Source organism: Adiantum capillus-veneris, chromosome 14 (assembly GCF_014529385.1).
Source record: "Adiantum capillus-veneris isolate H3 chromosome 14, ASM1452938v2, whole genome shotgun sequence".
Taxonomy (NCBI): domain Eukaryota; kingdom Viridiplantae; phylum Streptophyta; class Polypodiopsida; order Polypodiales; family Pteridaceae; genus Adiantum; species Adiantum capillus-veneris.
In genome coordinates, this window is record NC_140944.1 from 13,031,361 (window position 1) to 13,057,240 (window position 25,880).

Consider the following 25,880-nt stretch of genomic DNA (forward strand, 5'->3'; position numbering starts at 1 on the left):
TAAAACTGATCTTTTTAAAAGAGGAGGGTAGGAAAACATCCAAAATCTCTCGTAGTAAATGTCCAAAGTATCTCCCTTGGTCATCCGAAGATGATTCCAAGCAGTAATCACATCATGTTCATACTCCTGAGTGAGCCATGAGGAAATAAAAAGTCTCTTGAACTTTAGCCACGTTGTCGGTGCTTCTTTTCGTAATAGAAGTGTGGACCACCATGTGCGTGCATTTGCTTTCAAACAGGATGCTGCCCTCCTGATCTTGGAGTGCTCTAACTAGTGACCTCTAGAAAAAGCTATGCCAAACTGTTGAATAAAAGCGAGCGCCTTGTGAGGATCTCGAAAGCCTGAAAAGGTATCAAATTTTAGTGCTTGCCCACCCTCCTTAAATTCTTTGGTCTTCTTGCTCTTATCCTCGAGAAAGTCGTATTTATTGGCTCTATAAAAGTGCTTTCTCTTAGAATAAAATATCCGGTCATGAGAGTGCGAACTCAGAAGAGGATGAATCCTTCTCAGAACTGCCATAAAATTTCTGAAATCTTTGGTGGGATCTACTTTTATTAGCCTTCCTCTTGTTCTTTCCATGTCTCTGGTTTTCCATCGTTTCTTGCCCTTCCTGTCCTCATTACTCGAATCGGAAGAGGAAGAGCTGTCGGAACTATCAGAAGAGGATGAGGACAAATTGGACACACCGTAGAAGCGTACCCGCTTCTTGGCTTTTCGTGCATTTGCAAAATAAGACCGTCGACCCAAACAACTAGGATAATCTATACCTTGTTGCGTCTCTTTGAATGCTTCGTGGTCTTCAATATTTGGTTTGACTCTTCGTTTGATCACATCATCAAGTTCATCTTTAGTGTACATCCGCGGGGCAAGTGGTTTCTTCAATGCCGACTTTATAGGTTAATTGATGGCTGTACGCCATCGACTATGCACTTCGTCGATCGGATGCTTGGTCAAAAATTTTGCATATTGGGGATCCTTCGAATATTGGAGCATCTGCTTAGCACAAGCATCATCTTGCTGTTGACGTTGCATCTCTATTCATTCATACTCCGTAAGCCGGGGTGGCCCATACTCTTTGTCTGATTTTCCATTAGAATTTTCCGTGCTTTCACCTGATCCAGAATTGTCGGGCTGGTTTGTCTGATTTTTGTGGGATTCGTCACCTGAATCCATGTGTCGCGGTAAAAGGGATTTGACTTTCCGAGTGGATGTACGCTCAAGTTTTGTGGAGGATGTTGTAGGTTCTAGCAATTATGCTCCTATTGGTCGTGTTGTTTTACCTACAACGGAAGAGGCTTGTTCGAATGGTAGAGATGTGCAAGCGCATGGATTGATTGTGTTGTCTATCAAGCGCATCATTACCGCTCATATTTGTTCAACAAAAACAGCAAAACAGGCTTGGGACATTCTAGTTGAATTGTATGCAGGTCGCAATGAGACAAAAATAGCATATCTGGGCAAACAACTAGAATCAAAGATCATGCATGAGGAAAATTAAATGGACATTTTTCTTGTTGAAATGAAAGAAACCAATGAGCAACTTATTGTTGTAGGTGAAGTCATTCCTGACCATTCAATTGTGTAGACTGTCATGGATGCATTACCAGATTTGTATGAGACTTTTGCTTCAACTTTGAGGCTTGTTGCGCAGGGCAATGATAATGCTGTTAAGTTTGATGGGTCGGTCAGTTTGTTGTTACAAGAGGCTATGTCAAGGAAAAACAGGGCTTAGCAATCTGTTGGTGATCATAGTTTTGTTGCTGCACAAAGAAGAGGTAGCAATAACAATGGTGCTACTTCCAATGTTCCTTCTTCAGGTTGCAAACCATCTGTGACAAATTCCTTCTATAACAGTAATATATCTAGAAAATTTTTGAAAAAGTAAAGAAAAAGTTGCGTTGCAACTATTGTAGAGCTATTGATCATGTAATAAAGCAATGTCCTAAGCTAAAAGCTAAAAAGGCATGTAAGAAAGAAAGTGAACCATCCTCAGATGCAACCATTGTAGAGTCTACAAATTATGTTGTTGATCCGGAATGAGCTTTTAGTGCGTAGTATGACCCTTCTGTCCATGATGTGTACATGATTGAGGTTGTAGAATTTTTTTCCCCCCTGAGAAAAGGGTCCTTCTATTAGTTAATGAAATTGCCCATAGGGCTACTGTAGCAGGCTACAGTGTCACTTTCACAGGACACACAATTAGTACAGTTGGTCTGGTCTGGTTCACATTGGACGGGGACTCTCTGGGCTGGTAGTGACATGTGGCAGGGATACGATGGTGGTCTAGTGGACATCGTGGCCAGGTCACCACCACCACTCAAGTTTGAAGATAGACTTAGGTGGCTGACATTTATGACCCGTTGGTGGATCTTCTTCATATATGGTCCAACGTCGTCGTCTAGAGGAGCGAGTCTATACACAGCACGTCTACACCATCCTGAACATCTGAGCCTCGACACTCCCATTGTACCTGTGAGTTCTGGGCTGGAGCTCAGTGTGCTGCCACGCCAGAGTCTGTATCAGTTCTTTGAGATAGTCGAGTCCTATGTTTTGGTCTGCTGTTGTGTCTCTGTGTGATCAGTTGTTCTCTTTTGTTCCTTTGTTTTCAGTTGTTTGAGTGAGATTGTCATGCACATAGCACTGAGGAGCACCCACTATAGAGAGCACGACACACTATCCGCGCTACAGGTGCTCTCATTTTTGGCACGCCCGATAAGACCTCAACCGAAGTCTCACTTTTTGTGGAGGTACAAATCGAGGAGCTAGCTGGTTTTCACCTACCTTCGCCTACTTGGCCTTGCACTGTGCAGCCTGCTGGTCTGGTCTTCTCTCGCCCTGGCTCTCGTCTTGGTCTAGGCCTTCCTCGTCCCTGGTCTAGTCCTTCCTCGTCCCTGGTCCAGCCTGGGGTCTAGTCACTTGCCCTGGTCTAGTCGAGTCTAGACCTGTGTTCAGCCAGTGTAAGGTCTTCTTGCCCAAAAGCTTGGTTGGGTTTGTGGTCGCTGCATGACACATACAAGGCAGTCATTAGAGTGTCAAAGCGCGCTACTGAGTCCTCTGAAGTACTACAACAGAAGACGACCCTTGGTACCTAGTAGAAGTCCACCAATCTCATCACCCATACCTCCACATACGGCATCACCCATTCCTCCATCCAGCTCCACATCTTCTAGGTCACCTTTCCCAGTAAAGCTCTCTCCTATTTTGTTACAGCAAGCTATTGAGCAACGGGCTCTTGCGCAAGAGGCCATGGAGGCGTTGACCAGTGTTTTGGCCAAGGTAAACATCAAGTTTCCTACTTTCAAGGGACTCCTCAGAAGATACAGGCGACCATGCAAGGAGGTCTGTATCTCTCTTAGAGGTCGTGGTCTTAATATAGAAGATGCTTATTTGGTGCTGTTTCCATCAACATTGGATGGCTTAGCAGACAAGTGGTACAGTCAGTTTACAGAGAACCATTTTGCAACTTGGGCAGCTTTAAGACAACAGTTCTGTGCAGCATTCAGGCCAGGTGACTACCAGGAAAAGGTTTTGGATGAGTTGGCCAACATGTTGCTCCAACCAGAGGAGACTTTCGCAGAACTCATGACTAAAACCAAGTCTTTGTTGCGAAGCTTCCTCAGCAACCAGGGGTGTTTATGGTTAAGAAGTGGGTGGAGAAGGCTCTTTCCAAAACTTCCCAGCAAAAACTCCGAGAGAGTCTCGGACTTGACGCCACTCTGGGGGAGTTTGTCGTGGCTGCTACTAGGATAGAGGGAGCTAGGAAGCTGTTCACCAACTCTCCTCAGGTAGAGATCCCCCAGTGTATTTTGAAAGTCCATCTGATCCTTTAACTTCTTTACGCAGGGAATTGGAAGCCCTAAAGTTACATCGAGCTCTTCAAGAGGAGAGGTCCTTCTCTCTTAGACAGGAGAAGCCTCCACATCACGAGGCATTGGAACAGATCAAGCGCGAGCTAGAGGAGCTCAAGTCTCAGCAGGAGACTAAGGCTATGGTTTGGTGTAGCTCATGCCGCTCTCCAGGGCACCCTCCACAAGAATGCCCCCTTCGGGTTTACTGCCACTTCTGTGAAAAGTCTGGACATGAGGACAAGGACTATTACTACCTCAAGGGATTGCGACAAATACAACAAAGTGTTGGTCCTACTCTTCAACAAGGGCCAGCACCTGCATCCAACATGGTTTCTCCCTGTGGCTATCCACACCATATGCCACCTTTGTTGACAGCCCCTCCTATGCAAGGTATGCAAAGTACTTTTCCGTCTCAGAGATTTTATCATACCCATGCTCCCTCATCACCTCAAAACTTCTATGCCTCCACCTCCAACACTATGCACCAGGAGCAAGGACCACCTCGCCCTTCGACTCGCCCATTGAATCGGCCCATTTTGTGCTATAGATACGGGGAATATGGTCATTACCAAAGCAAATGCTCACTGCCCGAAGGGTCCCCTCCCTGCCGTCATTGCCCTGAAACGAAGGATCACTACAGTAAGGGTTGCCCTAAAATTCGTGCATCCACGGCTTCGAACCCAAGTCAAATAAGCTGTAGTTGGTAGAGGAGCCATCGGGTGTCCTCACTCGGGCCCAGAGAGCCGCTCTCAGTCTTAGCATTCCAGCAAGTTCAACTCCCCCACGCATTCTCACAACAATGGACAAGCCATCCCCCAGTGCCAAGAAAGAATCCAAATCTTTGCTCTCCGATATTGATGAAGCTTTCTTGGAAGCAGTTTCCGATCTACAGAAGATAAAGGGACAAGAGAAACCACTGGTAGAACAAGAAAAGCTTACAGCAGAGACTGTGTTGAAGAATACCTTCCAACAAGTGTCCCTCTATGACATGCTACGGCTAGATGCGAGTTTTTGAAGTGACACCCTTGCTGTTATTCAGTCACTTTACCCCGGAGCAGGTCCTAGTGGCGGGCACCTCCCAGTGCAACCATCCGAGTCCTATATGATATCCCATCACGCTGCTCCTCTCACGGATTATAGAAGCCCTCCTCTCACTGTGTCCGTCTTGGGACAACAATTTTCAGGAGTAATTGTGGATGGTGGATCGGGCATCAATATGATGCCTGATTCACTATGATGGCTTTAGGCCTGCAGCCTACTCAACCTACCCCTTTCACAGTAACATTGGCTGACCAGAGGACAGTATACCCTGTGGGCATAGTGGAAAAGGTGCCTCTACAGGTACAAGATTTCACTTTTAGTTTGGATTCTGTTGTGGTTCGTTTTCCACAGGTGGAGGGCAGATTTCCCTGGCTCATTGGCAGACCATGGCTGCGACACACTAAAGCACTTCATGATTGGGAAACGATGCCATGTGGATACATACTCCTGGCTCCCCGATGCAACCCATTCGCCTAGAAGGAGGCACGGATCCCGTCGTGCAACATAGTTCCTTGTCTCTAACAACCAACCTTGAATTGGAACAACCTACTCCACCTGACGGGTCAGACGAGGATTTGTTGGAGTGGTTGAAGGCTACCAAATCTATGCCCTGTTATGGAGTCTCTATTCACTCTTTGCCTGAAGGTACACCCTCTTCCAATGTTTCCACAGTAACTATACCTAGTGAGCCACCTAAGCCAGCTCAAAGGTTGAAGGTCATAGAAGCTACTCCTGATGTGCCCTTGGTGGAAGCCTTTGAATTTGGTGCACCTATGAAGAATCATAGAAGCGGGAAGAAATCTCTCCTACAGGAGTTCACCCCCCCTCAACATCACCCCCATTGGTGTCTGCCTCTCCGACCAGAACAAAGCTCTCCTTGGTGTCTAGAGAACTCCCTTCACAAAGCTTCCTCAGTACGGGACAACACAAAAACAATGTTGATTTCAAGCTTGATGAATTATCTGATCATGATATCTATCTGCTGGATGGCCATCTCCCCTCACTACCCCCTCCCTGCCTCCTCGCCCTTACTCACACCCTCTCACCCCACCCTACCCACCCCTAGACCCCCTATCTACCCCTCGCCCCCCTACCCACCCCTAGACCCCCTATCTACCCCTCGCCCCCCCCTACCCACCCCTCGCCCCCTACCCACCCTAGACCCCCTATCTACCTTTCGCCCCTACCCACCCCTAGACCCCCCATCTACCCCTCGCCCCCTACCCATCCCTCAACCCCCCTACTCACCCCTAGACCCCCTACCCACCCCTAGACCCCCTATCTACCCCTCGCCCTACCCACCCCTAGAGTCCCCTACCCACCCCTCGCCCCCTACCCACCCCTAGACCCCCTATCTACCCCTCCCCCTCTACCCACCCCCTACCTAGGGCTCGCCCCCCTACCCACCCCTCGCCCTCCCTACCCACCCCCTACCTAGGCCTCGCCCCTACCCACCCCCTATCTAGCGTCCCCTCACCCCTATCTAGCTCCCCTGCCCCTATCTAGCCCTACCCACCCTTTCCTCTGTGCTCTGCTAGGGCTGCTAGCTTTGGAGTTTCTGAAGCGGGTCTTTTGGTGTTTCACAGCAGACGAGCAAGATGAAGAGCCTTTTGGCTGTTCCTTGTGGCTTTCAAGCATTCACCTGGTTGCCATTCCGTTGCTGTAAATGCTTTTTGTTCTGCCATCACGATGGCACTTAACCTTATTTGCGGTGTTGCTCGAGCTTCTGGTCATCCCTCTTTTCAAGAAGAGTGCTGTTGCAGAAGGTGTTGCAAGGTTCATCTGCAAGCATGGACCATGTCATTTTCCTCTCACTATGGGTATGGAGGATAAAGATGTTCTGGATCCAAACCGAGCATATCTCTTTGTTGTGTAGCCTCATTCTGTGTTGCCAATTGGGATTCTTGGACTATGCAATCATACTGGGTTCCTGCCTTTTCAAAGGCTTAAGGCGTTTGCAAGCAGTGCAGTGTTTTTAACTCCTCTTTTGAGGCATGTAAGGGCCTAGCACCGGCTTCAAGAAAGATGTACAGATGCGGCACCTAGTGGTTTTCTTTCACAGTTTTTCAGTATTTCCTCTCACCGAGACGGTGAGCGGTCTTGTGGCGGGCAACCTATAGCAGGCTACAGTGTCACTTTCACAGGACACACAGTTAGTATAGTTGGTCTGGTTTGGCTCGGAGTGGACGGGGACTCTCTGGGCTGGCAGTGACACGTGGTAGGGATACGGACGGTGGTCTAGTGGACATCGTGGCCAGGTCACCACCACCACTCAAGTTTGGAGATAGACTTAGGTGGCTGACATTTATGAGCCGTTGGTGGATCTTCTTCATATATGGTCTAGCGTCGTCGTCTAGAGGAGCGAGTCTATACACACAGCACGTCTACACCATCCGTGCACATCTGAGTCTCGACACCCCCATTGTACCTGTGAGTTCTGGGCTGGAGCTGAGTGTGCTGCCACGCCAGAGTCTGTATCGGTTCTTTGAGATAGTCGAGTCCTGTGTTGTGGTCTGCTGTTGTGTCTCTATGTGATCAGTTGTTGTCTTTTGTTCCTTTGTTTTCAGTTGTTTGAGTGAGATTGTCACGCACATGGCATTGAGGAGCACCCACTGTAGAGAGCACGACACACTATCCGCGCTACAGCTACAACACCTCTACTATAGAGGGCTACAACAATCATAAGGGGAGACTCTCCAATGAAAAAACAGCATATGTACAATGAGGCTAAATCAGGAGATGAGAGGAGGGAAGAGCCACATTGGTGGACAGTAGTGCCATTTGAGCACACCCTGGACCATGGTGAAGAAAGGCCCAGGGCGCCAGAGCCGAAGAAAAGCCTCTCTACGCTCCCGCATGTGGTCGGAGCTGCCCTGGAGTCTCTCAAACTGTCCCGTGAGAGTATGGATCAGCTCTAGCCAAAGATCTCGAACTGTCTCTGCTGGTGGTACAGGACGAGCCTCAAAGATGCTGAAGTAGCGGGCCCGCCAGATGAACCAGAGTGTTAGGCCGCAGACGAGCTCCGACTCCCAACACTCCTCTCTCTCACTGCACCACTCCTGTGGAGTAAGCTCTGTAGCAGGTTGGAGTGTAGGTCGACCCCCCTGCATCACTATCATCCTGCTGGTGAAGGATAGCTCAAACTGTAGTGCCGGGCCCGTGAGAGTGAACGAAGCAGTTGCCCCCCAAGTGTACTACTGTGGTGTAGAAAGAGCTGGCATCAACCGAAGGACACGAAGCCAAACCTGCTGTGCCATAGGATAGTCCCAAAGACAATGACGCTGACTCCCTAGAGGATGGTCACAGGCTGCGCATGCTGTTGAGAGACCACCATGTACAAGCCAGCTCCCCATTGCTGTAGCTCTATGTGCAACCAGCCACTGGAACAAAGTGACTCGCCGTGGCTGTCTGGCGTCCCACAACCCTGCCCAAAACGCTGACAAGAACTCAACTGTGAGACCCTCCTCCTGCCAATGAGGTGTTGCAGTAGGACGAGCCTCTCTCCGTGCTGCCAGTATGCGACGTCCCAGTCGAACAGTGTACTGAAAGAAAGGGATACTTGGATGGTCGGCTGAGGCGAAACGGTCCCTCCAAAACCACTCTCCAGGATCCCACTACACTTGTGCAAGTGGACATCTCTCCCAAGCCCACAGCCTGCAGTGGCCAGTCTCAAGAGCTGCTGGGTCAGGATCTATGACACAAGTCCTCCCACAGATGCCCACAACTCGGATCCTCTGAAAACAGCACTTTGCCACCTGTGGGGCCTCTAGTGAAACTCGGTGTAAACGACCCTCACCCTGTAGCTCGAAAAACAGGGAGGGTACAGTCTCTGAGCAAGCCCGAACTGTGATGAGGACCTCCAGTCACGTGAAGGCCCCCATCCATTTGGGCACGGCTAACTTGAGAGGTGTGAGCCACTCAGTTGGTACTGCCTCTGTGATGTCCTGACACATGCTTTGCACCTCTCTCATGCCCTGTAGTTGGATGCTCTGAAGCTCCTCTGACAAGCTTGAGAACTGTAGCCAGTCACCTAAAGTGCGTGTTGGACCCTCTTCCATGGGACCCCAAGAAACATGAGGCCTACTACCAACCAAGTGGCCTCTCTGAGTGCTAACCATGGGGTTCCAAACAAGGGGCTGTCTCAGGCGCTCCTCCGTGCAAGTAGGTTGGTGCTGCTCCAGGCCTCTTCGCAGCTGCCCCCAGGAGCGGAGCAGACTCACAGCAAAACGGTCGTCCAATTTCCTGCTCAGGCCAGCCCTGCACTTCTCTGTGAAAATCCATCTGGTCGAGGTCTCCAAGGCACTCCAGCCTGAGGTACTCTAGCACTAAGCCGTTGAAGAAAAAACTCCTTCCAGGGCTCCTCCCATGGAAGCAATCCTCTGACAACAAACTTCCCAAGAAGGGCTCTGCTCTCATGTGTTGGGTCTATGATCCCCAACCCCCCCGAGAACAAGGTAGAGTGATGACCTGCCAGGCCACTTGGGCCCGGGCTATCTGAGTGTCGCACCCTGACCAAAGGAAATTCCTGATTAGCCTCTCTACTTGGCTGATGTAGGAACTCGAAAAGATCCAACAAGATGTGAGGTACCACATAGTAGCCAACAACACCTGGTTGGCCACTACAACTCTGCCTGCCAGAGAAAGTTGTGCGGAGCTCCAATGTAACAGCTTCCTCCTGATGGACAAGAGGAGGGGAGCAATCTGCTGCTCCGGAGACAGGTCCAAACCAACCTGACAACCCAAGTATCGAACTGCAGTCCCTAGGGGAATCCATATGAAACCATCACCTGGTTGCCAATTAGGCGTAGGAGCACTACCAACCGAGAAAGCCACTGTCTTTCTCCAGTTGATCAGTGCGCCTGATGCACAACAAAAAGTCTCAAGAGCATGCTTACACCTGTGAAGGTTGGCCTGCTGGCCCTCCAAGTACAAAGCTGAGTTGTCTACAAACTCAGCATCCAGTAGCTCGTCGCCCCGAATAGGGAGCGCAAAGCCACATAGACCAACCTCCTGTGAAATCAAAAATCTGCTCATCGCCTCAGCATAGAACATAAAGAGGAAGGGGGCAAGAGGGCAGCCCTGTCTGACCGAACCAGTGAGCATGAAACGATCACCTCTACCACCTGCCAAAAGTACCTAACTGTGTGCCCGTCTGTAGAGAGCTGACACACCTCTCATCCAGGTATCTGAGAAGCCCATCCTACGTAGAGTGCCCTTCAAAAAGTCCTAGTCAACTCTATCGTAGGCCTTCTCAAAATCGAGAAGAAGTATCACAAGATCCTCACCACGGAGGCGCGCGAGGGTAGATGCCTTCCAGAAAGTAAAGATGTTGTCAAGGATACTACGCTTCTTGACAAAACCTGTCTGTGTCCCATTTATAATGCTCTCTAGAAGTGGCTGAATCCTCAAACTCAGAGCCTTGGCAAGAATTTTGTAGGCTGAGTTGAGGATGATGATGGGCCGCCGCTGTCGAATCTCATCCAAGGAGCCACCCTCCTTGGGAATGAGGTAAATCAGGCCCTCACTCATGCTGTCAGGCATCTCTCCTGTGTGTAGGATGTACTGAAAAGCGCTACAGAGATCTAAGCCAAGAAAGTCCCAATACTCTAAGAAAAAGCTGGGGGTCAAACCATCCTCACCTGGATAGCTACCACGGGGAAGTGCTCTGAGGGCCGCGTGGAGCTCTTCTAGCTGAAGAGGCAGCTCAAGCCTCTGGCGCATCTCCTCAGTCACAAGACAAGGCATGAGGCTGCAGATTTACATGTGTGGTATTTTGATAGTGGTGCTACAAAGCACATTACAATGTACATGTTATCGTGACTTGTTCACTTCTCTTGATGCTGTTCCCAATGGGAATAGTGTCACCTAAGTCAACATTGCCTCTTATCCAGTTCATGGAGTTAGAAAGATTGTACTCGCTGAAGCTAATGGAGTTTCTTCACACTTTATGATAGATGTTTTGTGCTTGGAATCAAGGAGAATCTGTTGTTTGCTTTTACATTAGCATGACTTGGTCTTGTTGTAAATTTTGTGGATGACAGATACACTGTGCACGACCTTACTTAAGATGGTACTATTGTGGTATCAAACACCTTGTCTCGTGGCGTGCACAAGCTCAATTCTTATGAAAAGTGCGTAGATAATTTTGCAAATGCAGTTACAGATTCAAAAGCCTCTGTAGATACTAAACTATGGCATGTACACTTTAGATATCTGAATTTTGCCAGTTTGATACGTTTGCAGAAATGTGATATGGTTCCTTCCTTGCCCACTTTGAAGGCACCATCTAAGCATGTTTGTGAAGGTTGTATTTTGCAAAAAATGCAACGTTCTAGGTTTTCAAAAGATGGTTTAGTGGGGCTACTCGCAAATTTGCAGCTTGTTGTTGTTATTATTGATGTTTGTGGTTCGATGCACACTTCTTCTTTTAGTAACAATTTATACTTTGTGATTGTCATTGATGATTACATGAGTATATCCATTTAAGGCTAGGTCTGAAGTGTTTATGTGCTTTAAGTAGTTTTTGTGCTGATTGAAACTGTATCGGGTTGTATTGTGGGCACCCTCCGTTCTTATCGAGGAGCGGAGTATATATGAGAATTTGATGCATTTATGACTGGTCATGAAATAACACCTCAACAAAATGGTGTTGCTGAAAGGAAAATCAATTCACTTATGGAGATGGCACAATGTATGGTCAAAAGCAAAGCTTTGTCGCATGCTTTTTGGCTAGAGGCTTGTCATGTGCGTTGTCTATATACTTATCAAGTGTCCCACCAAAGCTTTGCAGTCTATGACTCCATATGAGGGATGGCTTGATAAGAAGCCATCTTATGGTCACTTGGGTGTTTTTGGTTGCTTGGCTTATACTTTAGCGCTGCAACAACAACACAAGAAATTGGATGATAAGGCTGTTAAATGCATCTTTGCTAGTTATAAAGGTTAAAACATATCTTGAATTCTCAAGATGTGGAAGATGCAGTTCAACCCTCGTTGTCATGTACTAAAGAGACAGGTGCAAGCAAATTGCCATTCCTATGGAGATAGGTTTGAAGTTAAGTCTACATGATGCTGGAGATTTGATAGATGTTACCCTGTACCGGACAATTGTTGGTTGCCTTATTTAGTATGCATTACAAGGCCAGATATTCCGTTTATAGTCTCACAAATGAGCAGATTTATGCATAGCCCAAGGTTTAAGAATTGGTAGGAAATTAAGAGGATCTTTTGTTATTAGAGTGGCACTCTACATCTTGGGTTGTTTTATCCCAAGGGGGGATCATTGCCGCCAATTTTACATGCTTTTTCTGACTTAGATTTTGCCACTTGCTGTCTACAAGTGGTTTTTGTTTCATGCTCGGCAATTTATGCATATCATGGTCGAGAAAGAAGCAACCTACTATTGTCACTTCTAATGTGTGTGGCTCAGATGCCTTACGACTGATTCGGTAGTTTGACAAGAGTCTGGCACTCTCATCTACACTGATAGATAGAGTGCATTGGTAGTTGCGAGGAACCTAGTCTTTAATGCTTGCACAAAGCACATTGAGGTGCTTTATCGCTATGTTAGGAGAGACTCTCTGTTGGAGAGATCAGCTTGGCGTATTGTCGATACAGGACAACCTTGCGGATCTGTTCACAAAGGCATTGCCTCATCAGAAGTCTGAAGCTTTTCGCAAAGCTTTGGGCTTACTTTCCTTTGTGGATTGATCATGTCCATAGGGCATGGGACTTTCCTATACCCTATGTGCCTCTCGTACTCGTATTCATCGCATTACTCCCAAAGAGGGATTTGTTACCATGTATATGGTAGTGATATGTGTGAACACACTAAGGACCGCCGGGGCCCTTTTTCTCTCACTAGGAGGTTTTTCCCCTCGTGCTTTGTATATATGCCCATCACTATAGGGCTATTTTATTTTGTATTCGCACACCAAGTAATACATTTTCCATTGTGTGCCTTGAGCTTCTTCTCCATGTGCAAGCTGTGTGTGCATTCTTGCAACCCTAACTCCAACGACCACTCACTCTCAAGGTGCACGGCAAGACATACGAACTGTAATTACTTGCCAGATGGATGACTCAATGAAACACGTAAAGCATCGATCGAAGAACTTGAAAAGATCCCAATTGCACTTGTAGATGACACGAGAGTGATGTAGTTTTTCTCCTCCGAGTGTTGGCCCTCAAGCAAGCGCTTTTGACTGTATTTCTTTATTAATTGATAAAAATAGTTACAATTGTGCGATTGCGCACTTCTTATCTATTTTAAAATGGCACACTGGCATCTTTTTACAGGCACTTGGCCTAAACAAAGGCAACTTTTTTAAATCACATCTAAAAGCGTCTGCTTTCAATAATTGCCCAAAAGTCCACTGCTGTAATATCTAACAGCCCAAAAGTAAAACTGCCATGTCAGCAAGTGACTGAACTGCCATGTCATCACTGTCTGTACAGTTGCGCAAATTGCGGTGCAAATTGGGGGAGCCTCTACATGGGAAAATGTTCAGGAAGAAGGTCCATCTTCCAGGGTTTTTGAGTGTGTGTCGGTCGGCCTCCACGTCACCAAGATGTCACAACGTTCCTATTCTTACCCATTCCATTACACTTACACTGACACTAACACTCATGTTGACACTGCTATGTAAACTTACATTCCTAAATTTGGGGGAAGCCTGTTATTTTGTTTTGAATCACTTAAACCTGTTTCATTTCTCTTCTCTGGGTATGCTATTTCAGGTGCCAGCCACCCCAAATTATAGCTTGGTATTTTACTTCGGAGCTTCAAAAGAAATTCGTAAAGGATCACTACTAGATCGGTTTGTTAGCGGAAGTGATGCCTATAGGGACTCACGCTTCAAGCTCATACCCCGCATTGCGGAGGTAATTTTGATTTATACTGCAAGAAGTCAGATTGTTTATATGTATTCAGTAGCTTCTTCTAACGTTCCATGCATCCAAATAAGTTTTAACATACTGTAATGGATGATGGGATTGCAACATTTACCAATAGGGAAGTTGGAATGCTGGTTCATTTTATTCTTGGATATCATTGAGGGAATCGCCTAAAACTGGATTCGTTTTCAATTGTTACATAATCCATTATGTTTTTCTTTGTTAGAATAATGTTTCAGTTTAGTTTGAGCCACAGAGGAATTTTAGTGTTTCTCGAGGCACTTGAAGGATGTGTAGAACTTCTCAGCTAATGGTTGCCCTGAACTGCTAAATTTTAATGCAAAGGTTCTATGTACTTCTTCATACTTCTAGAACCACATCGCATTCAGGAGTTTTTGCACATCATATATGCATACATTATATGTAATTGTGTGTGCGCGCGTGTGTGTGCATGTATGCATGGATTGCATATGCATATGTAGAGGAGTTTGTATACATACATAAATGTATATACACATTTATATTTGTACAAGTACATTACGTAAAAGATCTATGTATATTCACAACTTCAGTAGTAGCACCAAATTACTAGTTGTTTACTGAAGATTGCAAATTGCCTGAAACTTCAAGATAACATTCCCATCTGCTACTTAAAAATCTAAACACCCCCCCCACCCCCCCCCCCCCCCCCCCCCCCCCCCCCCCCCCCCCCCCCCCCCCCCCCCCCCCCCCCCCCCCCCCCCCCCCCCCCCCTCCCCTCCTCCCTCTTCCCTGGCCCACCCCACACACACACACACACACACACACACACACACACACACAAAAAAAGGCTTCCTCTCCAACACCCGCTCACATACACAGATTTTTTGGTGAAACTAAACTTGCAGTAATGACAATAATGTACAAAACATAACCACCCAAGATGGGTGGAGCCATGTAAGAAGGCGAGAAATAGTCATAGAAGCCCTCAAACTCCTGAGGTGCAACGTTTGCCAAATGGAAACAATCATGAAGAGATTGAAGGGGTTGAGTATGGAAGTATGCACGAGGCAAATCAGAAGAGCTGCTGCTACAGCGAAGGGCCTGCTGATTATGATTTTGGGTATGATGAATAGCCCAAAGGGCCCATAACAACACCAAAGCGAGAGAGTAATTATACTTTGGTAAGGCAAACACAATTGGACAAAAAGCTAGAAGGGTCTTTGGAAACGATAGCAACGGAAACGATATTGCAGCTGTTGTGTAACCTCATGAAAAAATCTTGTGCATGAGCAATGCCACAACATGTTAGTTACCGTCCCATCATGTTGGCTGTGGCAACAACAAAAAGAAGAAGCATTGCACCTGCATTGGGATCATACCTCTCTGGTGATTGGCTTTGTATATATATCTTGAGGCTGTGCTCTTGAGATGTTTTATGTTAATAAGAGCACAGCCTCAAAATATACAAAGCCTCCACAATAGAGATGTTTATCTACAGTGCTCTTGTAAAAAACAAAAGGCCCCCAACAAGAGCACACCTGTGAGACAACGCCAAAAGAATCCTCTATTTGAGAGGCAAATTGCACTGCCAAGTCTTGGGTAAGATACTCTTCCACCATTAGATGGGTTATGCAAATATCATAACTGATTGCCATACTTAAAAATCTAGGCTAGGGGAATGAGCAAGGGATACGTTTTGTACGTGATAAGTGCATGAAAACCAACTCTACAAGCAATTCTACAATGAAAGATTAGCTAAGGTGATCAAAGGTTTTCTCTAAATCTAACTGAAACATAACGACTTGTTGATTAGTAGCTTTAGCATAATCGATGTCCAGCTGAACATTAAGAATATTATGTAAAATATTACCTCCTTTCATAAATCCATATCGCATTGGGTGAAGGACTTATGCCAAAGTCCGATGTAAACAATCACCAATGACTTTCGTGAAGATCTTATTGATTCCTCCCATTAAGAAAATAGGTCGCCACTTTAAAATTGCAAGAGGAAGGGACCTTCAGTATTTAACTGACTAAGGCCAATCTTATAGAAACTGGGCATGGTACGAGAAGCCCAAACATGCTGAAAAAGGGTTGTAAGTACTACTTCAAAGCGTCAGCATATTGGGAAAATAATTCATTAGTAAGTCTATCCCATCCCGGGCTTTTGTTTTTGGGCAAGTGAAGCAAGACATCCTCACCTTCATCCTCGGTAATGTTGGCTCAAGAATAGCAGCCATATGAGGTGACATATGGGTAATCAAGTCTAACATAGAGTTTTTTAATGGCCCTTGAGTCAGCATTTACATTCTCTGAGGGACCCAACAAGGAAGCAAAGAAGGCATAACACATCGAAGTCAGCACAAAGAAATCCTCAATCATGTCTCTTGCATTATTTTGTAGCCTAACAATATTTTCATGAGCATGCTTAGGATGCAAACCGTGATAGAAGCGATGCATTTGTAAATTGTTATCCAATAATGACTTGGTGATAGTTGCCACTCTAGCTTTTTGATAGCTACTCATACGTAACAATGATGTGTTTGGCTATGCATTTTGCAACCAAAAGCAAGTCTCATTATAGGTATCTACAAGAAGTTGGGCATGAGTACCTAGCAAAGCCCCCAATAGGATCACGTGTTGACGGCGCACATATGCATTTGGCAATAAAGCTGGTAATGAATTGAACCACATAACCTTTGATCACACAGTGTTTTTCTTTTGAAGTTTAGAGGACCCTTTGCAAACAAGGTTTTGAATATATGCACATGTTGCTCCAACATTTGAAACACCACGGGAAAGTGATCCTAGAGAACATGTTGGCATTCCATAATTATCATCAAAACCTAACCATTGCCATGCATAACATACATCCTATCCAATCGATTCCTTGTAATGGAATATTGGGCCAATTGAAATGTGTAACGTGGATCAACAAAGACCATAGCTCTTGCTTAAGCATAGAGCAGTGTAAGGTTGACCATGCGGTGAAGAAGATTGCTAAGATTGAGTACATACATTAACACTAGGTTGGTAACCTGAGGAGACATAAAAATGTCCCTGAGGATTTTGAAAAAACTCCGATTCTCCTAGTAGACGTGTTTGTTTTGCAAAAACTCTTCTTGAGATTGAGGTTAAGTGATTATTACTTATGGAAAAAATGAGTAACCTTCAAAATTCCTGGCCATTTGGTCGTGTTAAGCCTCCAAATGTGATATGCTACCGCATTTTACTCCAAAGAGCTATTTCTTGGGATCAATCACATACTAAGAATGATAGGCAATTTTCTAGACCATTAAAGTATTTTTTCCATAAACTTCAATGGATTTTTGATCATAGAGTATGGTTTTTTTAGCCTCCATATTTTGTTTCCCAAACATAAAAATTAGGTACACTCATTCTACTGACCTATCATCAACATTTATATAGCTGCGCTCATCACCACCACTTAAAAAATTTCTTATTTCACTTTGGACTTATAGATATATAGGTAGCCATCAAACATGTCAAAAGCATGAAGAAGCTCTCACCTATGAGAATATTTGGCACAATAAAAAAGTACAAAAACAATAGACATACAAAAACTGGGTTCCACATTATGGCTTTTACAATCACTAGCCCGATATCTGACCCACATAAAGAAGGCTGCGAATCGCTATAAGGTAGGCGAGAAAATGCCAAATGCCCAAAACCGTTTGTGCAAAACCATTGCAAGAAAACGGAGCCGCATACAAGCCGATAAGGGGCAAAGGAAATATCTAGTAATGCAGCAATCCCACAACAGGTGGCAAACATTCTCTTCCGCAGTCGAGCAATGGACACAAGAAGAAGGGCAGATATGATGTGGACTAAGAAAAGTGCCCACCTGGAGAACTCCAAGCAAACAACACCAAAGAAACAATCGCTGCTTCAAAGGAAAGTGGTTTTTCCACAAGGCAGAGAGAAGCTTCCTCCACTAGATATCAGATTTGTGCATGTGCCAAAGGGCATTACAAGGTCAGCAAGCCAAGGTTGCAGTAGGAGAAGAGCATAAACTCGACTTGCAAAATTATCTTGAAAAGGCGTTTCCCGAAAATTTCAATTCGACATGCGATCACCATCAAGGAAAGGTGAAATGGGCAAAAAATCAACCAGCATGTGCTGAAGTTCTCTTGAGGAGACGGTAATGCATGCTGAATCCAAAACGGTGAGCGGCAAAATGGTGCCTAAGAAATCTGTTCAAGCCCGCCTGCTGACATCTTCCTGCAATATGTGCCCTCCTTGAAAAATGTTGTTCAGAAAAAGCTTCTTTGCAACGCAACACTTCTTTGGCTGAGGCATGGGATAAGGTTGTCCGCTCCTACAAGGAAGTGGTGACAGGGGAAGCTCTTGCATTGCAGGGCGTTACTCTCTTGATCCTCATGGATCTGGTTGCGTCTTCTCATGTACCCACTGCAGATGAGGATGTGCCTATGGGCACTTCTACCTAGATTTCCTTTTCTTCGGCTCATCGCTCATTGTACATACTGTACAAGATGCATAGTTCTTTAAATTGCATATCCTAAAATGTGCATGGGTTATGCAATCACGATAAGTGGGAGCTTACCTGACACTATGTACATACATGCGAGGCAGACATTGTTGTTCTTCAAGAGCATAATCAACATCATTTTTTCCGGTCAAACTTCTTACTTTCCAAGTTATTGGATTGCCTACGCAAGATCTATAGGTTTTTCTAGAGTGCTTATGCTTGCTAGACATTAGCTACTCCAGACTTTGGTTTTCAATGACCCAAATGGGAGATGGATATTTGTTCAATGTATTGTAAATGGGGAAGTCTTTGAATTTGACGGTCTATATGCTTTCACGGCTTCAACTGATAGGGCACGGTTGTGGAGTGCTCTTTCCTCATATTGTTGGCGCTCCAATGCATTTATTTGTGGGGTTTTTAATAATGCGCCAAACTTTGCGGATAACACTACTGGCCAATCTCACATGCTTCATATGGAACGACAATCATGGGACCACTTTATAATCGATTGTCAAGCATTGGATTTATGGCCTCTTTTGCATGCGGATGATCCAGGCTTCACTTTTCAGCATAATGCTCGATCTATATACCGGGCTCAACTAGACTGCTGGTATCTTTTCAATATGCAGCAGTATGATGACTTTGTATGTGACATGAGGATTGATTATACCCTTTGTCTTTCAGATCATGCTCCTGCATGCTTGAAGTTACATTTTGCCTCTTTTGCTGCCAATGGCTCCCTACCCAAGAAGCAACTTCTGCATGTGAACAATGCTTATCTTAAGCATGATCAATTTCGCACTATGATTGAGGATGTCATTCCTCCTTTGTTATCTCAGATGTTCCTTGATATGGACACAACTTGGTTTCAATTTGTTATGCGAGTTCAATGTGTCATCTATAGGATTAAATGAGAGGGAAAGTTATGCAGGCAAAGGATACCTGTCATAGATTGATGCAATTTGCCAACACTTCCTCTCTTGCTGAGACTCAACTAGTTGAGTTGTTATCTTCTCGCACCTTGTTACGCATAATGATGAGAGGAAATTGGCTAAATGGCAGACTCTATCTCGTCAACAAGATTTTACAGACAAAGGTTGCGCTTCTAAGAAATTCTTCCAGCATTTGCATCATTCTAGGCAATCTCAAGCTATCAAGAAAATCAAGCTTCCATCGGGAGAGTGGACCTCCTCCTTACCGTAGCTGGCTCAGGTTATGCTGTCTCATTACCTCCTACACAGGAAGCTTGCCAAGCGCGCGCTTATTCCTTTCGCATGTTACTCCCCATCCATTCGAATCAACGGGCTAAAGACTTGGAGGTTGCTTTTACTAAGTCGGAATTGTATGCGAGCCTGCTTGATTTGGGCCGTTGGAAAGTGCCTGGTTGGGATGGTCTTACTGTGGAATTTTTCTTGTCTTTCTTGAATGACTTGAAGTTGCCACTGTTGATAATGATGAATATGGCTTGGGAGCAGCAGCAATTGCCTTCCTTCTGGAAAGAAGGCCTCCTCAAGTTGATACCTAAGCAAGCACTATGTGAAGAGTTCTCAATCATTGGCGATCAATTATGCTCATGCCTGTGGTATATAAATTGATGGCTAAAATGATTGTTAATCGTCTCAACGGATTTCTGCATGAAGGCCTGCATCAATCTCAATATGGCTTCATTCCGCACCGTCAAATTATTGATAATCTTGCCAATATCATCATAGGCATGGAATATGGGAAATATACTCAACAGGATGTATTGGTCATGGAGGTTGACATTGAAAAGGCTTTTGATATAGTTCTTTGGAACTACATTGCAGATGTTATGAAACAATTGGGCTTTGGGTCCAAGCTTTCCTGCATGGTCTTTTTCCTGTATGCACATAGTTCTTCTGCAGGCTTGTTGGATGGTTTTCTCACAGACCCCCTTGGCCTCTGGGACGGTAATTGAGACAAGGTTGTCCTCCCAGTGCTTTGCTCTATGCAATCGCTACTCACCCCCTGCTTGTGTGTCTGGATTTCTTAAGTTCTTCTGGTTGATTGCATGGTCTCACACTTCCATCTGGGAAGCATTTTGTTGGTCAGGCCTATGCAGATGACTCTTTGTTCATGCCTCGCAATCGATTTGACAATGTAGAAGTGATTATGCATACTCTTCACTTGTTTGGACTGACGACGGGCCTCAAAGTCAATTTTCACAAATCCAAGTCATTGCTTTGAATGAGTATGAGTGGCATAAGCTATTATGGCCGGGGGAGATTGTTCCTCCGCATGTCATAGTTTGCCATCTCGGTTATCCGTTGACGTGGAATGTATCGGCTGCGTGTAAATTGGAAGCTGGCTGACTTGAGGCTGGACTGCATTTCTGCTGCGAATGTTTACGCTTTATTACAGTCTGATGTATGGATTGTGCGGCATGGTAATCAGCTGTGGCTCTCTCCAAATCAGCCTTGTGATGGAAGCGAACATTGGCTGGTATCTGGCACAATCATCTACCTCTGAAGGAACGTGTTTCTTGTTGCGTGCTCGGCATATTGCGCCTTGTCATTGTCTCAAATGTCATGATGCTGAGGAGACTAAGCCGCACTTATTGTGGGGCTGTCGCTGCTCCCGGTCCTTCATTCGACAGGTGTCTGCTGCTCTTTAGTTGTGTTTTCCTTTCGCTGCTTCCACAGACGGTTTTGGCTCTTTACTAGGGACATTACTCTTGATGCCTTCAGGATTTATTTTGACTGTTTTTAGCCCTTGGAGCCTTATGGTGCTCCGCTTTTTTTATCTTTTCTGCTTGGTGGGTTTTCCTTGCTTTGAGGTTTCTCACTTGTAACTTGAAGCAACAAGACTTACAAAAAAATGTGTGTGTGTGAAACCTGATTGTACGAACACACACACACACACACACACACACACACACACACACACACACTTACTTTTTTTTTTGTTGAAAATCTGCTTTGATTACTTCACAAGTGAGAAACCTCAAAGCGAGGAAAACCCACGAAAAGAAAGGGATACAAAGAGCAGAGCACTATGAGGCTCCGAAAGCTAGAAGCAGTCAAAGTAAGGCATCAAGAGTGATGTCTCCAGCATCATAAGCAAAATATAGTGCTTGACCAAGAGATAATTTGAAATAGAGGAAGGGGTCAACATAAGTGCCTTGGAACATGAAGGAGTTTCTATCGTGCCAGATGGCCCACAGAGTCCAAAATCTGACCCGGGTGAAGAACACCGCAAACTGCGAATGCGGTGACTGGAGCACCCCAAAAAGCCAAAAGCGTCTGTGAAAAGAGCCGGAAGGAAAACGCAGCCGAAGAGCAGTCGACACTTGCCGAATGAAGGCTCTAGAGTGGCGACAACGCCATAGCAAGGGTGACACAATCTCCTCAACTTCAAGGCATTTGGGGCAGTGGGAAGGCGCAATATACCGAGCATGTAACACACTGCCAACAGGTAGAGCTCCCACCAAGTAGCGCCACAAGAAAACACGTTCCTTCAAAGGCAGATGACTCTGCCAGATGCGAGACAATGTGTCTTGCCACCACAAGGATGACTCAGAAAGCAACCATAGCTAATTACCATGATGCACAATCCATATTTCAGATTGAAGGATGGCATATACACTGCCAGCTGAGATGCAGTCCAATCTAGTAGTAGCCAGATTCCAGTCAGAGAAGCGAGAGTCCACATCCATAGGAGGAATGGGTGAGTGATCAGCAAGAAACCTTTGAATTTCCCGCTAGAGAGGAGAATAGTGAGGACCCAACCGAAAGCGGGACACTGCATCAGCGAACAAAAGAACATAACCCGAGTCGTCAAGCACTTGATGCACCTGACAGATTCCTTATTAGGAAAGAAAATATGCTTGGCGAGGAGACCGTTGAACCAAAGTCGAAGCGAAGGCCCTGCTCCAATGCAGACTCTCCAAATGAAGAGAGTTACCCACATCGGATTGTCGACCATTCAAAGCCAAATGCGAAGTGACAACCTTCCAATCAACAATGAGAGAAGAAGTAAAGGGACATCCAGGAATGTGTCCTTCAAGCTTCCCAAAAACAACATCCCAATAAGTCGGTTGCCAATGACCAAAAGCTGGGGTGACAATGTGCCTACACAAATGTGTGACCATGAGAGCCCAAGGTTGTTGCTGCTCCACCAAAACTGGCAACAACATAGCTTTCCGAGCCAAAAGATGACGTCGCAAGTCCAAAATATTTAACCCTCCAAGCCGCTTGGGAGAACACAACTTATCCATAGAAAGAAGCCGAACACCCTTCTTGGTAGACGAGGTCCGCCAAAAATGCTCTAAAATATCGGACATGAGGGATTGCAAGTGCAACCGAGGCCACGATAACAAAGGCAAGTAAAACTGAACATAAGCCACAAGGATGCATTGGAAAATCCTGAGACGTACATAAAGTGGGCACGTGGACAACTTCCAATAATTCAACTTGGAATGTAGACGTTAGAGCACCCAATCCAGTTTCTGCATAGCCGATACATTCCGACCCAACGGATAACCACCCCCCCCCCCCCCCCCCCACCCCCCCCCCCCCCCCCCCCCCCCCCCCCCCCCCCCCCCCCCCCCCCCCCCCCCCCCCCCCCCCCCCCCCCCCCCCCCCCCCACACACACACACACACACACACACACACACACACACACAAGGCTCCGAAAACTAGAAACAGTCAAGGTAAATCCTATAGGCATCAAGAGTGATGTCTCCAACGTCATGATCAAAATGTAGTGCTTGACCAAGAGATGATTTGAAATACGGGAAGGGGTCAACATAAGTGCCTTGGAACATTAAGGAGTTCCTATGGTGCCAGATGGCCCACAGAGTCCAAAATCTGACCTTGATGAACAACACCGCAAACTGAGAATGCGATGACTGAAGCACCCCAAAAAGCCAAAAGCGTCTGTGAAAAGAGCCGGAAGGAAAACGCAGCCGAAGAGCAATCGACACTTACCGAATGAAGGCTCTGGAGTGGCGACAACGCCATAGTAAGTGTGGCACGGTCTCCTTAGCTTCAAGGCATCTGGGGCAGTGGGAAGGTGCAATATGATGAGCATGTAACACACTGCTAACAGGTAGAGCTCCCACCAAGCAATGCCACAAGAAAACCCGTTCCTTCAAAGGTAGATGACTGTGCCAAATACGAGACATTGTGTGTAGCCACCACAAGGATGACTTGTAGAGCAACCAGAGCCGATTACCATGATGCACAATCCATATATCAGACTGAAGGATAGCATATACACTGCCAGTTGAGATTCAGTCCAATCTAGTAGTAGCCAGATTCCAATCAGAGAAGCGAGAGTCCACATCCAAAGGAGGAATGTGTGAGTGATTAGCAAGCATCCTTTGAATTTCCAGCCATGAGAGCCCAGGGTTGCTGCTGCTCGACCAAAATTGGCAACAGCATAGCTTTCCGAGCCAAAAGATGACGTCGCAAGTCCAAAATATTTAACCCTCCAAGCCGCTTGGGAGAACACAGCTTGTCCATACAGAGAAGCCGAAGACCCTTCGTGGTAGACGAGGTCCGCCAAAAATGCTCTAAAATATTGGACATGAGGGACTCCAAGCGCAACCAAGGCCAGGATAACAAAGGCATGTAAAACTGCAGATAAGCCACAAGGATGCATTGGACAATCCTGAGACGTACATGAAGTTGCCACATGGACAGTTTCCAATAATTCAACTTGGAATGTAGACGTTGGAGCACCCAATCCAGTTTCTGCATAGCCGAAACATTCCAACCCAAGGGATAACCCAAATGGCGAACCAGAACATGTGGAGGAACAATCTCCCCAGGCCACAATATCTTATGCCAGTCACACTCCTTCAGAGGCAACAACTTGGATTTACAAAAGTTAACTTTGAGACCCGCTACCAATCCAAACAAGTGAAGAGTATGCATAATTTGCTGTACATCATCATAGTGATTACGGGCATAAACAAAGAGTCATCCGCATAGGCATGACCAGCAAATTGCCGCTCCGAAGGTAAAGTCAGGCCATGTAGCCTACCACTAGAAGTCAAGGAATCGAAATACATAAACAAGGGCTGAGTAGCGATCGCATAAAGCAGAGCACTCAAAGGGCAGCCCTGCCTCACTGACCGTCCCAAAGGCCAAGATTCTGTAAGAGATCCTTCCAGCAAGCCCGTAGAAGTGCTGCGTGCATACAAGAAAAGCACGACACGGGATATCCTAGGCCCAAATCGCAAGTGTTGCATGGTATCCACAATATAATCCCAAAGAACAATATCCAAGGCCTTTTCAATGTCAATCTGCATGACCAAGACATCCTGTCGAGTGTATTTTGCGTATTCCATACCAATGATGACATTCGCGAGGTTATCAGTAATTTGACGTCGTGGAATGAAGCCGTAATGAAATTGATGCAAGCCTTCATGCAGAAAGCACTTGAGTCGGTTAGCTAGCATTTTTGCCATTAATTTATATACCACATGCATAAGTGTAATAGGCCGCCAATGAGAGAATTCTTTGCACAATGCATGCTTAGGTATCAGCTTGAGCAAACCTTCTTTCCAAGAGGAGGGCAGTTCTTGCTGTTCTCAAGCTGTATTCATTATGAAGAACAAAGGCAATTACAAATAATCCCAGAAGGACAAGAAAAATTCCATAGAGAGACCATCCCAATCAGGAGCTCTCCATCGACCCAAATCAAGCAAGCTGGCATGCAATTCCGGCTTAGTGAAAACAGGTTCCAAGTCTTGAGCTTGCCGCATCAAAAGGATGGGAGTAACATGTGATAGAAACATGTGACGCGCTTGGCAAGCTGCTCTCGTGGGAGAAGAAGGGACCTCAAAAATCTTGCCATAATGAGAATGTAGAACTAGTGCTAGCTCTTGTAAAGTGGAGGTCCATTGCCTTGACGGTAATTTAACTCGCCATATACGTTGAGACTGCCTTTGCAAAAGCTTGTTGTCGAGCTCGAGTCTGCCATTTGGCCAATTTCCTCTCATCATTGTGCCGTAACATAGTGCGAGCAGAAAACAACTCAGTTGCTTGAGTGTTAGTAAGAGAAGAATGATTCGCCAAGTGCATTAGTCTGCTACAAGCATCCTTCGCCTGATTAACCTGTTCCCTTAATTGTGACAAATAATCCCTGCCATAATCCTGGATAACACATTGAACATGCATAACAAAGCAGAACCAGGCTATGTCCATATCAACATACATCTTGGAGATCAAAGGCGGGATGATATCCACAATCATAGCTTGAAAAGGCTCATGCTTGAAATAAGCATTATTGACATGCAAAAGCCTCTTCTTGGGCAGGCGATCATTGGCATCAAAAGAGCCAAAACGAAGTTTATAGCATACAGGAAAATGATCCGAAAGACCCATAGCATAATCAATCCTCAGCTTGCATATAAAGTCATCATACTGTTGCATGTGAAAAGGATACCAGCGATCTAGCCAAGCGCGATACATAGATTGAGCATTATGTTGAAAAGTGAATCCCGGATCAAACGCATGCGATAGGGGCCACAAATCAAGCCATTACATGTCAGCATAAATTGATCCCATGATTGCCGTTCCATATGAAGCATGTGAGAATGCCCAGTAGTATTATCCACAAGGTTAGGTGCATT

At 45.7% G+C, this 25,880-nt stretch overlaps 1 protein-coding gene across 7 annotated transcripts in view; it reads left to right on the forward strand.

Moving 5' to 3' along the window:
* The window catches only part of LOC147441921 (protein ENHANCED DISEASE RESISTANCE 2-like), a 195,149-nt gene that overhangs the window by 119,559 nt on the left and 49,710 nt on the right, over window positions 1-25,880 (forward strand). For 5 of the 7 annotated variants that reach the window (XR_015190165.1, XR_015190166.1, XM_086528311.1 and 2 more), the window contains exons 20-21: window positions 13,347-13,469; window positions 13,629-13,772. Coding sequence is in view for 5 of the 7 variants with exons in the window: in XM_086528311.1 (XP_086384437.1) it covers window positions 13,347-13,469; window positions 13,629-13,772 (267 nt within the window). In the remaining 2 variants the exon portion in view is untranslated. The remainder of the gene's footprint in view (window positions 1-13,346; window positions 13,470-13,628; window positions 13,773-25,880) is intronic. The other 2 variants (XM_086528313.1, XM_086528314.1) reach the window with 2 other exon arrangements.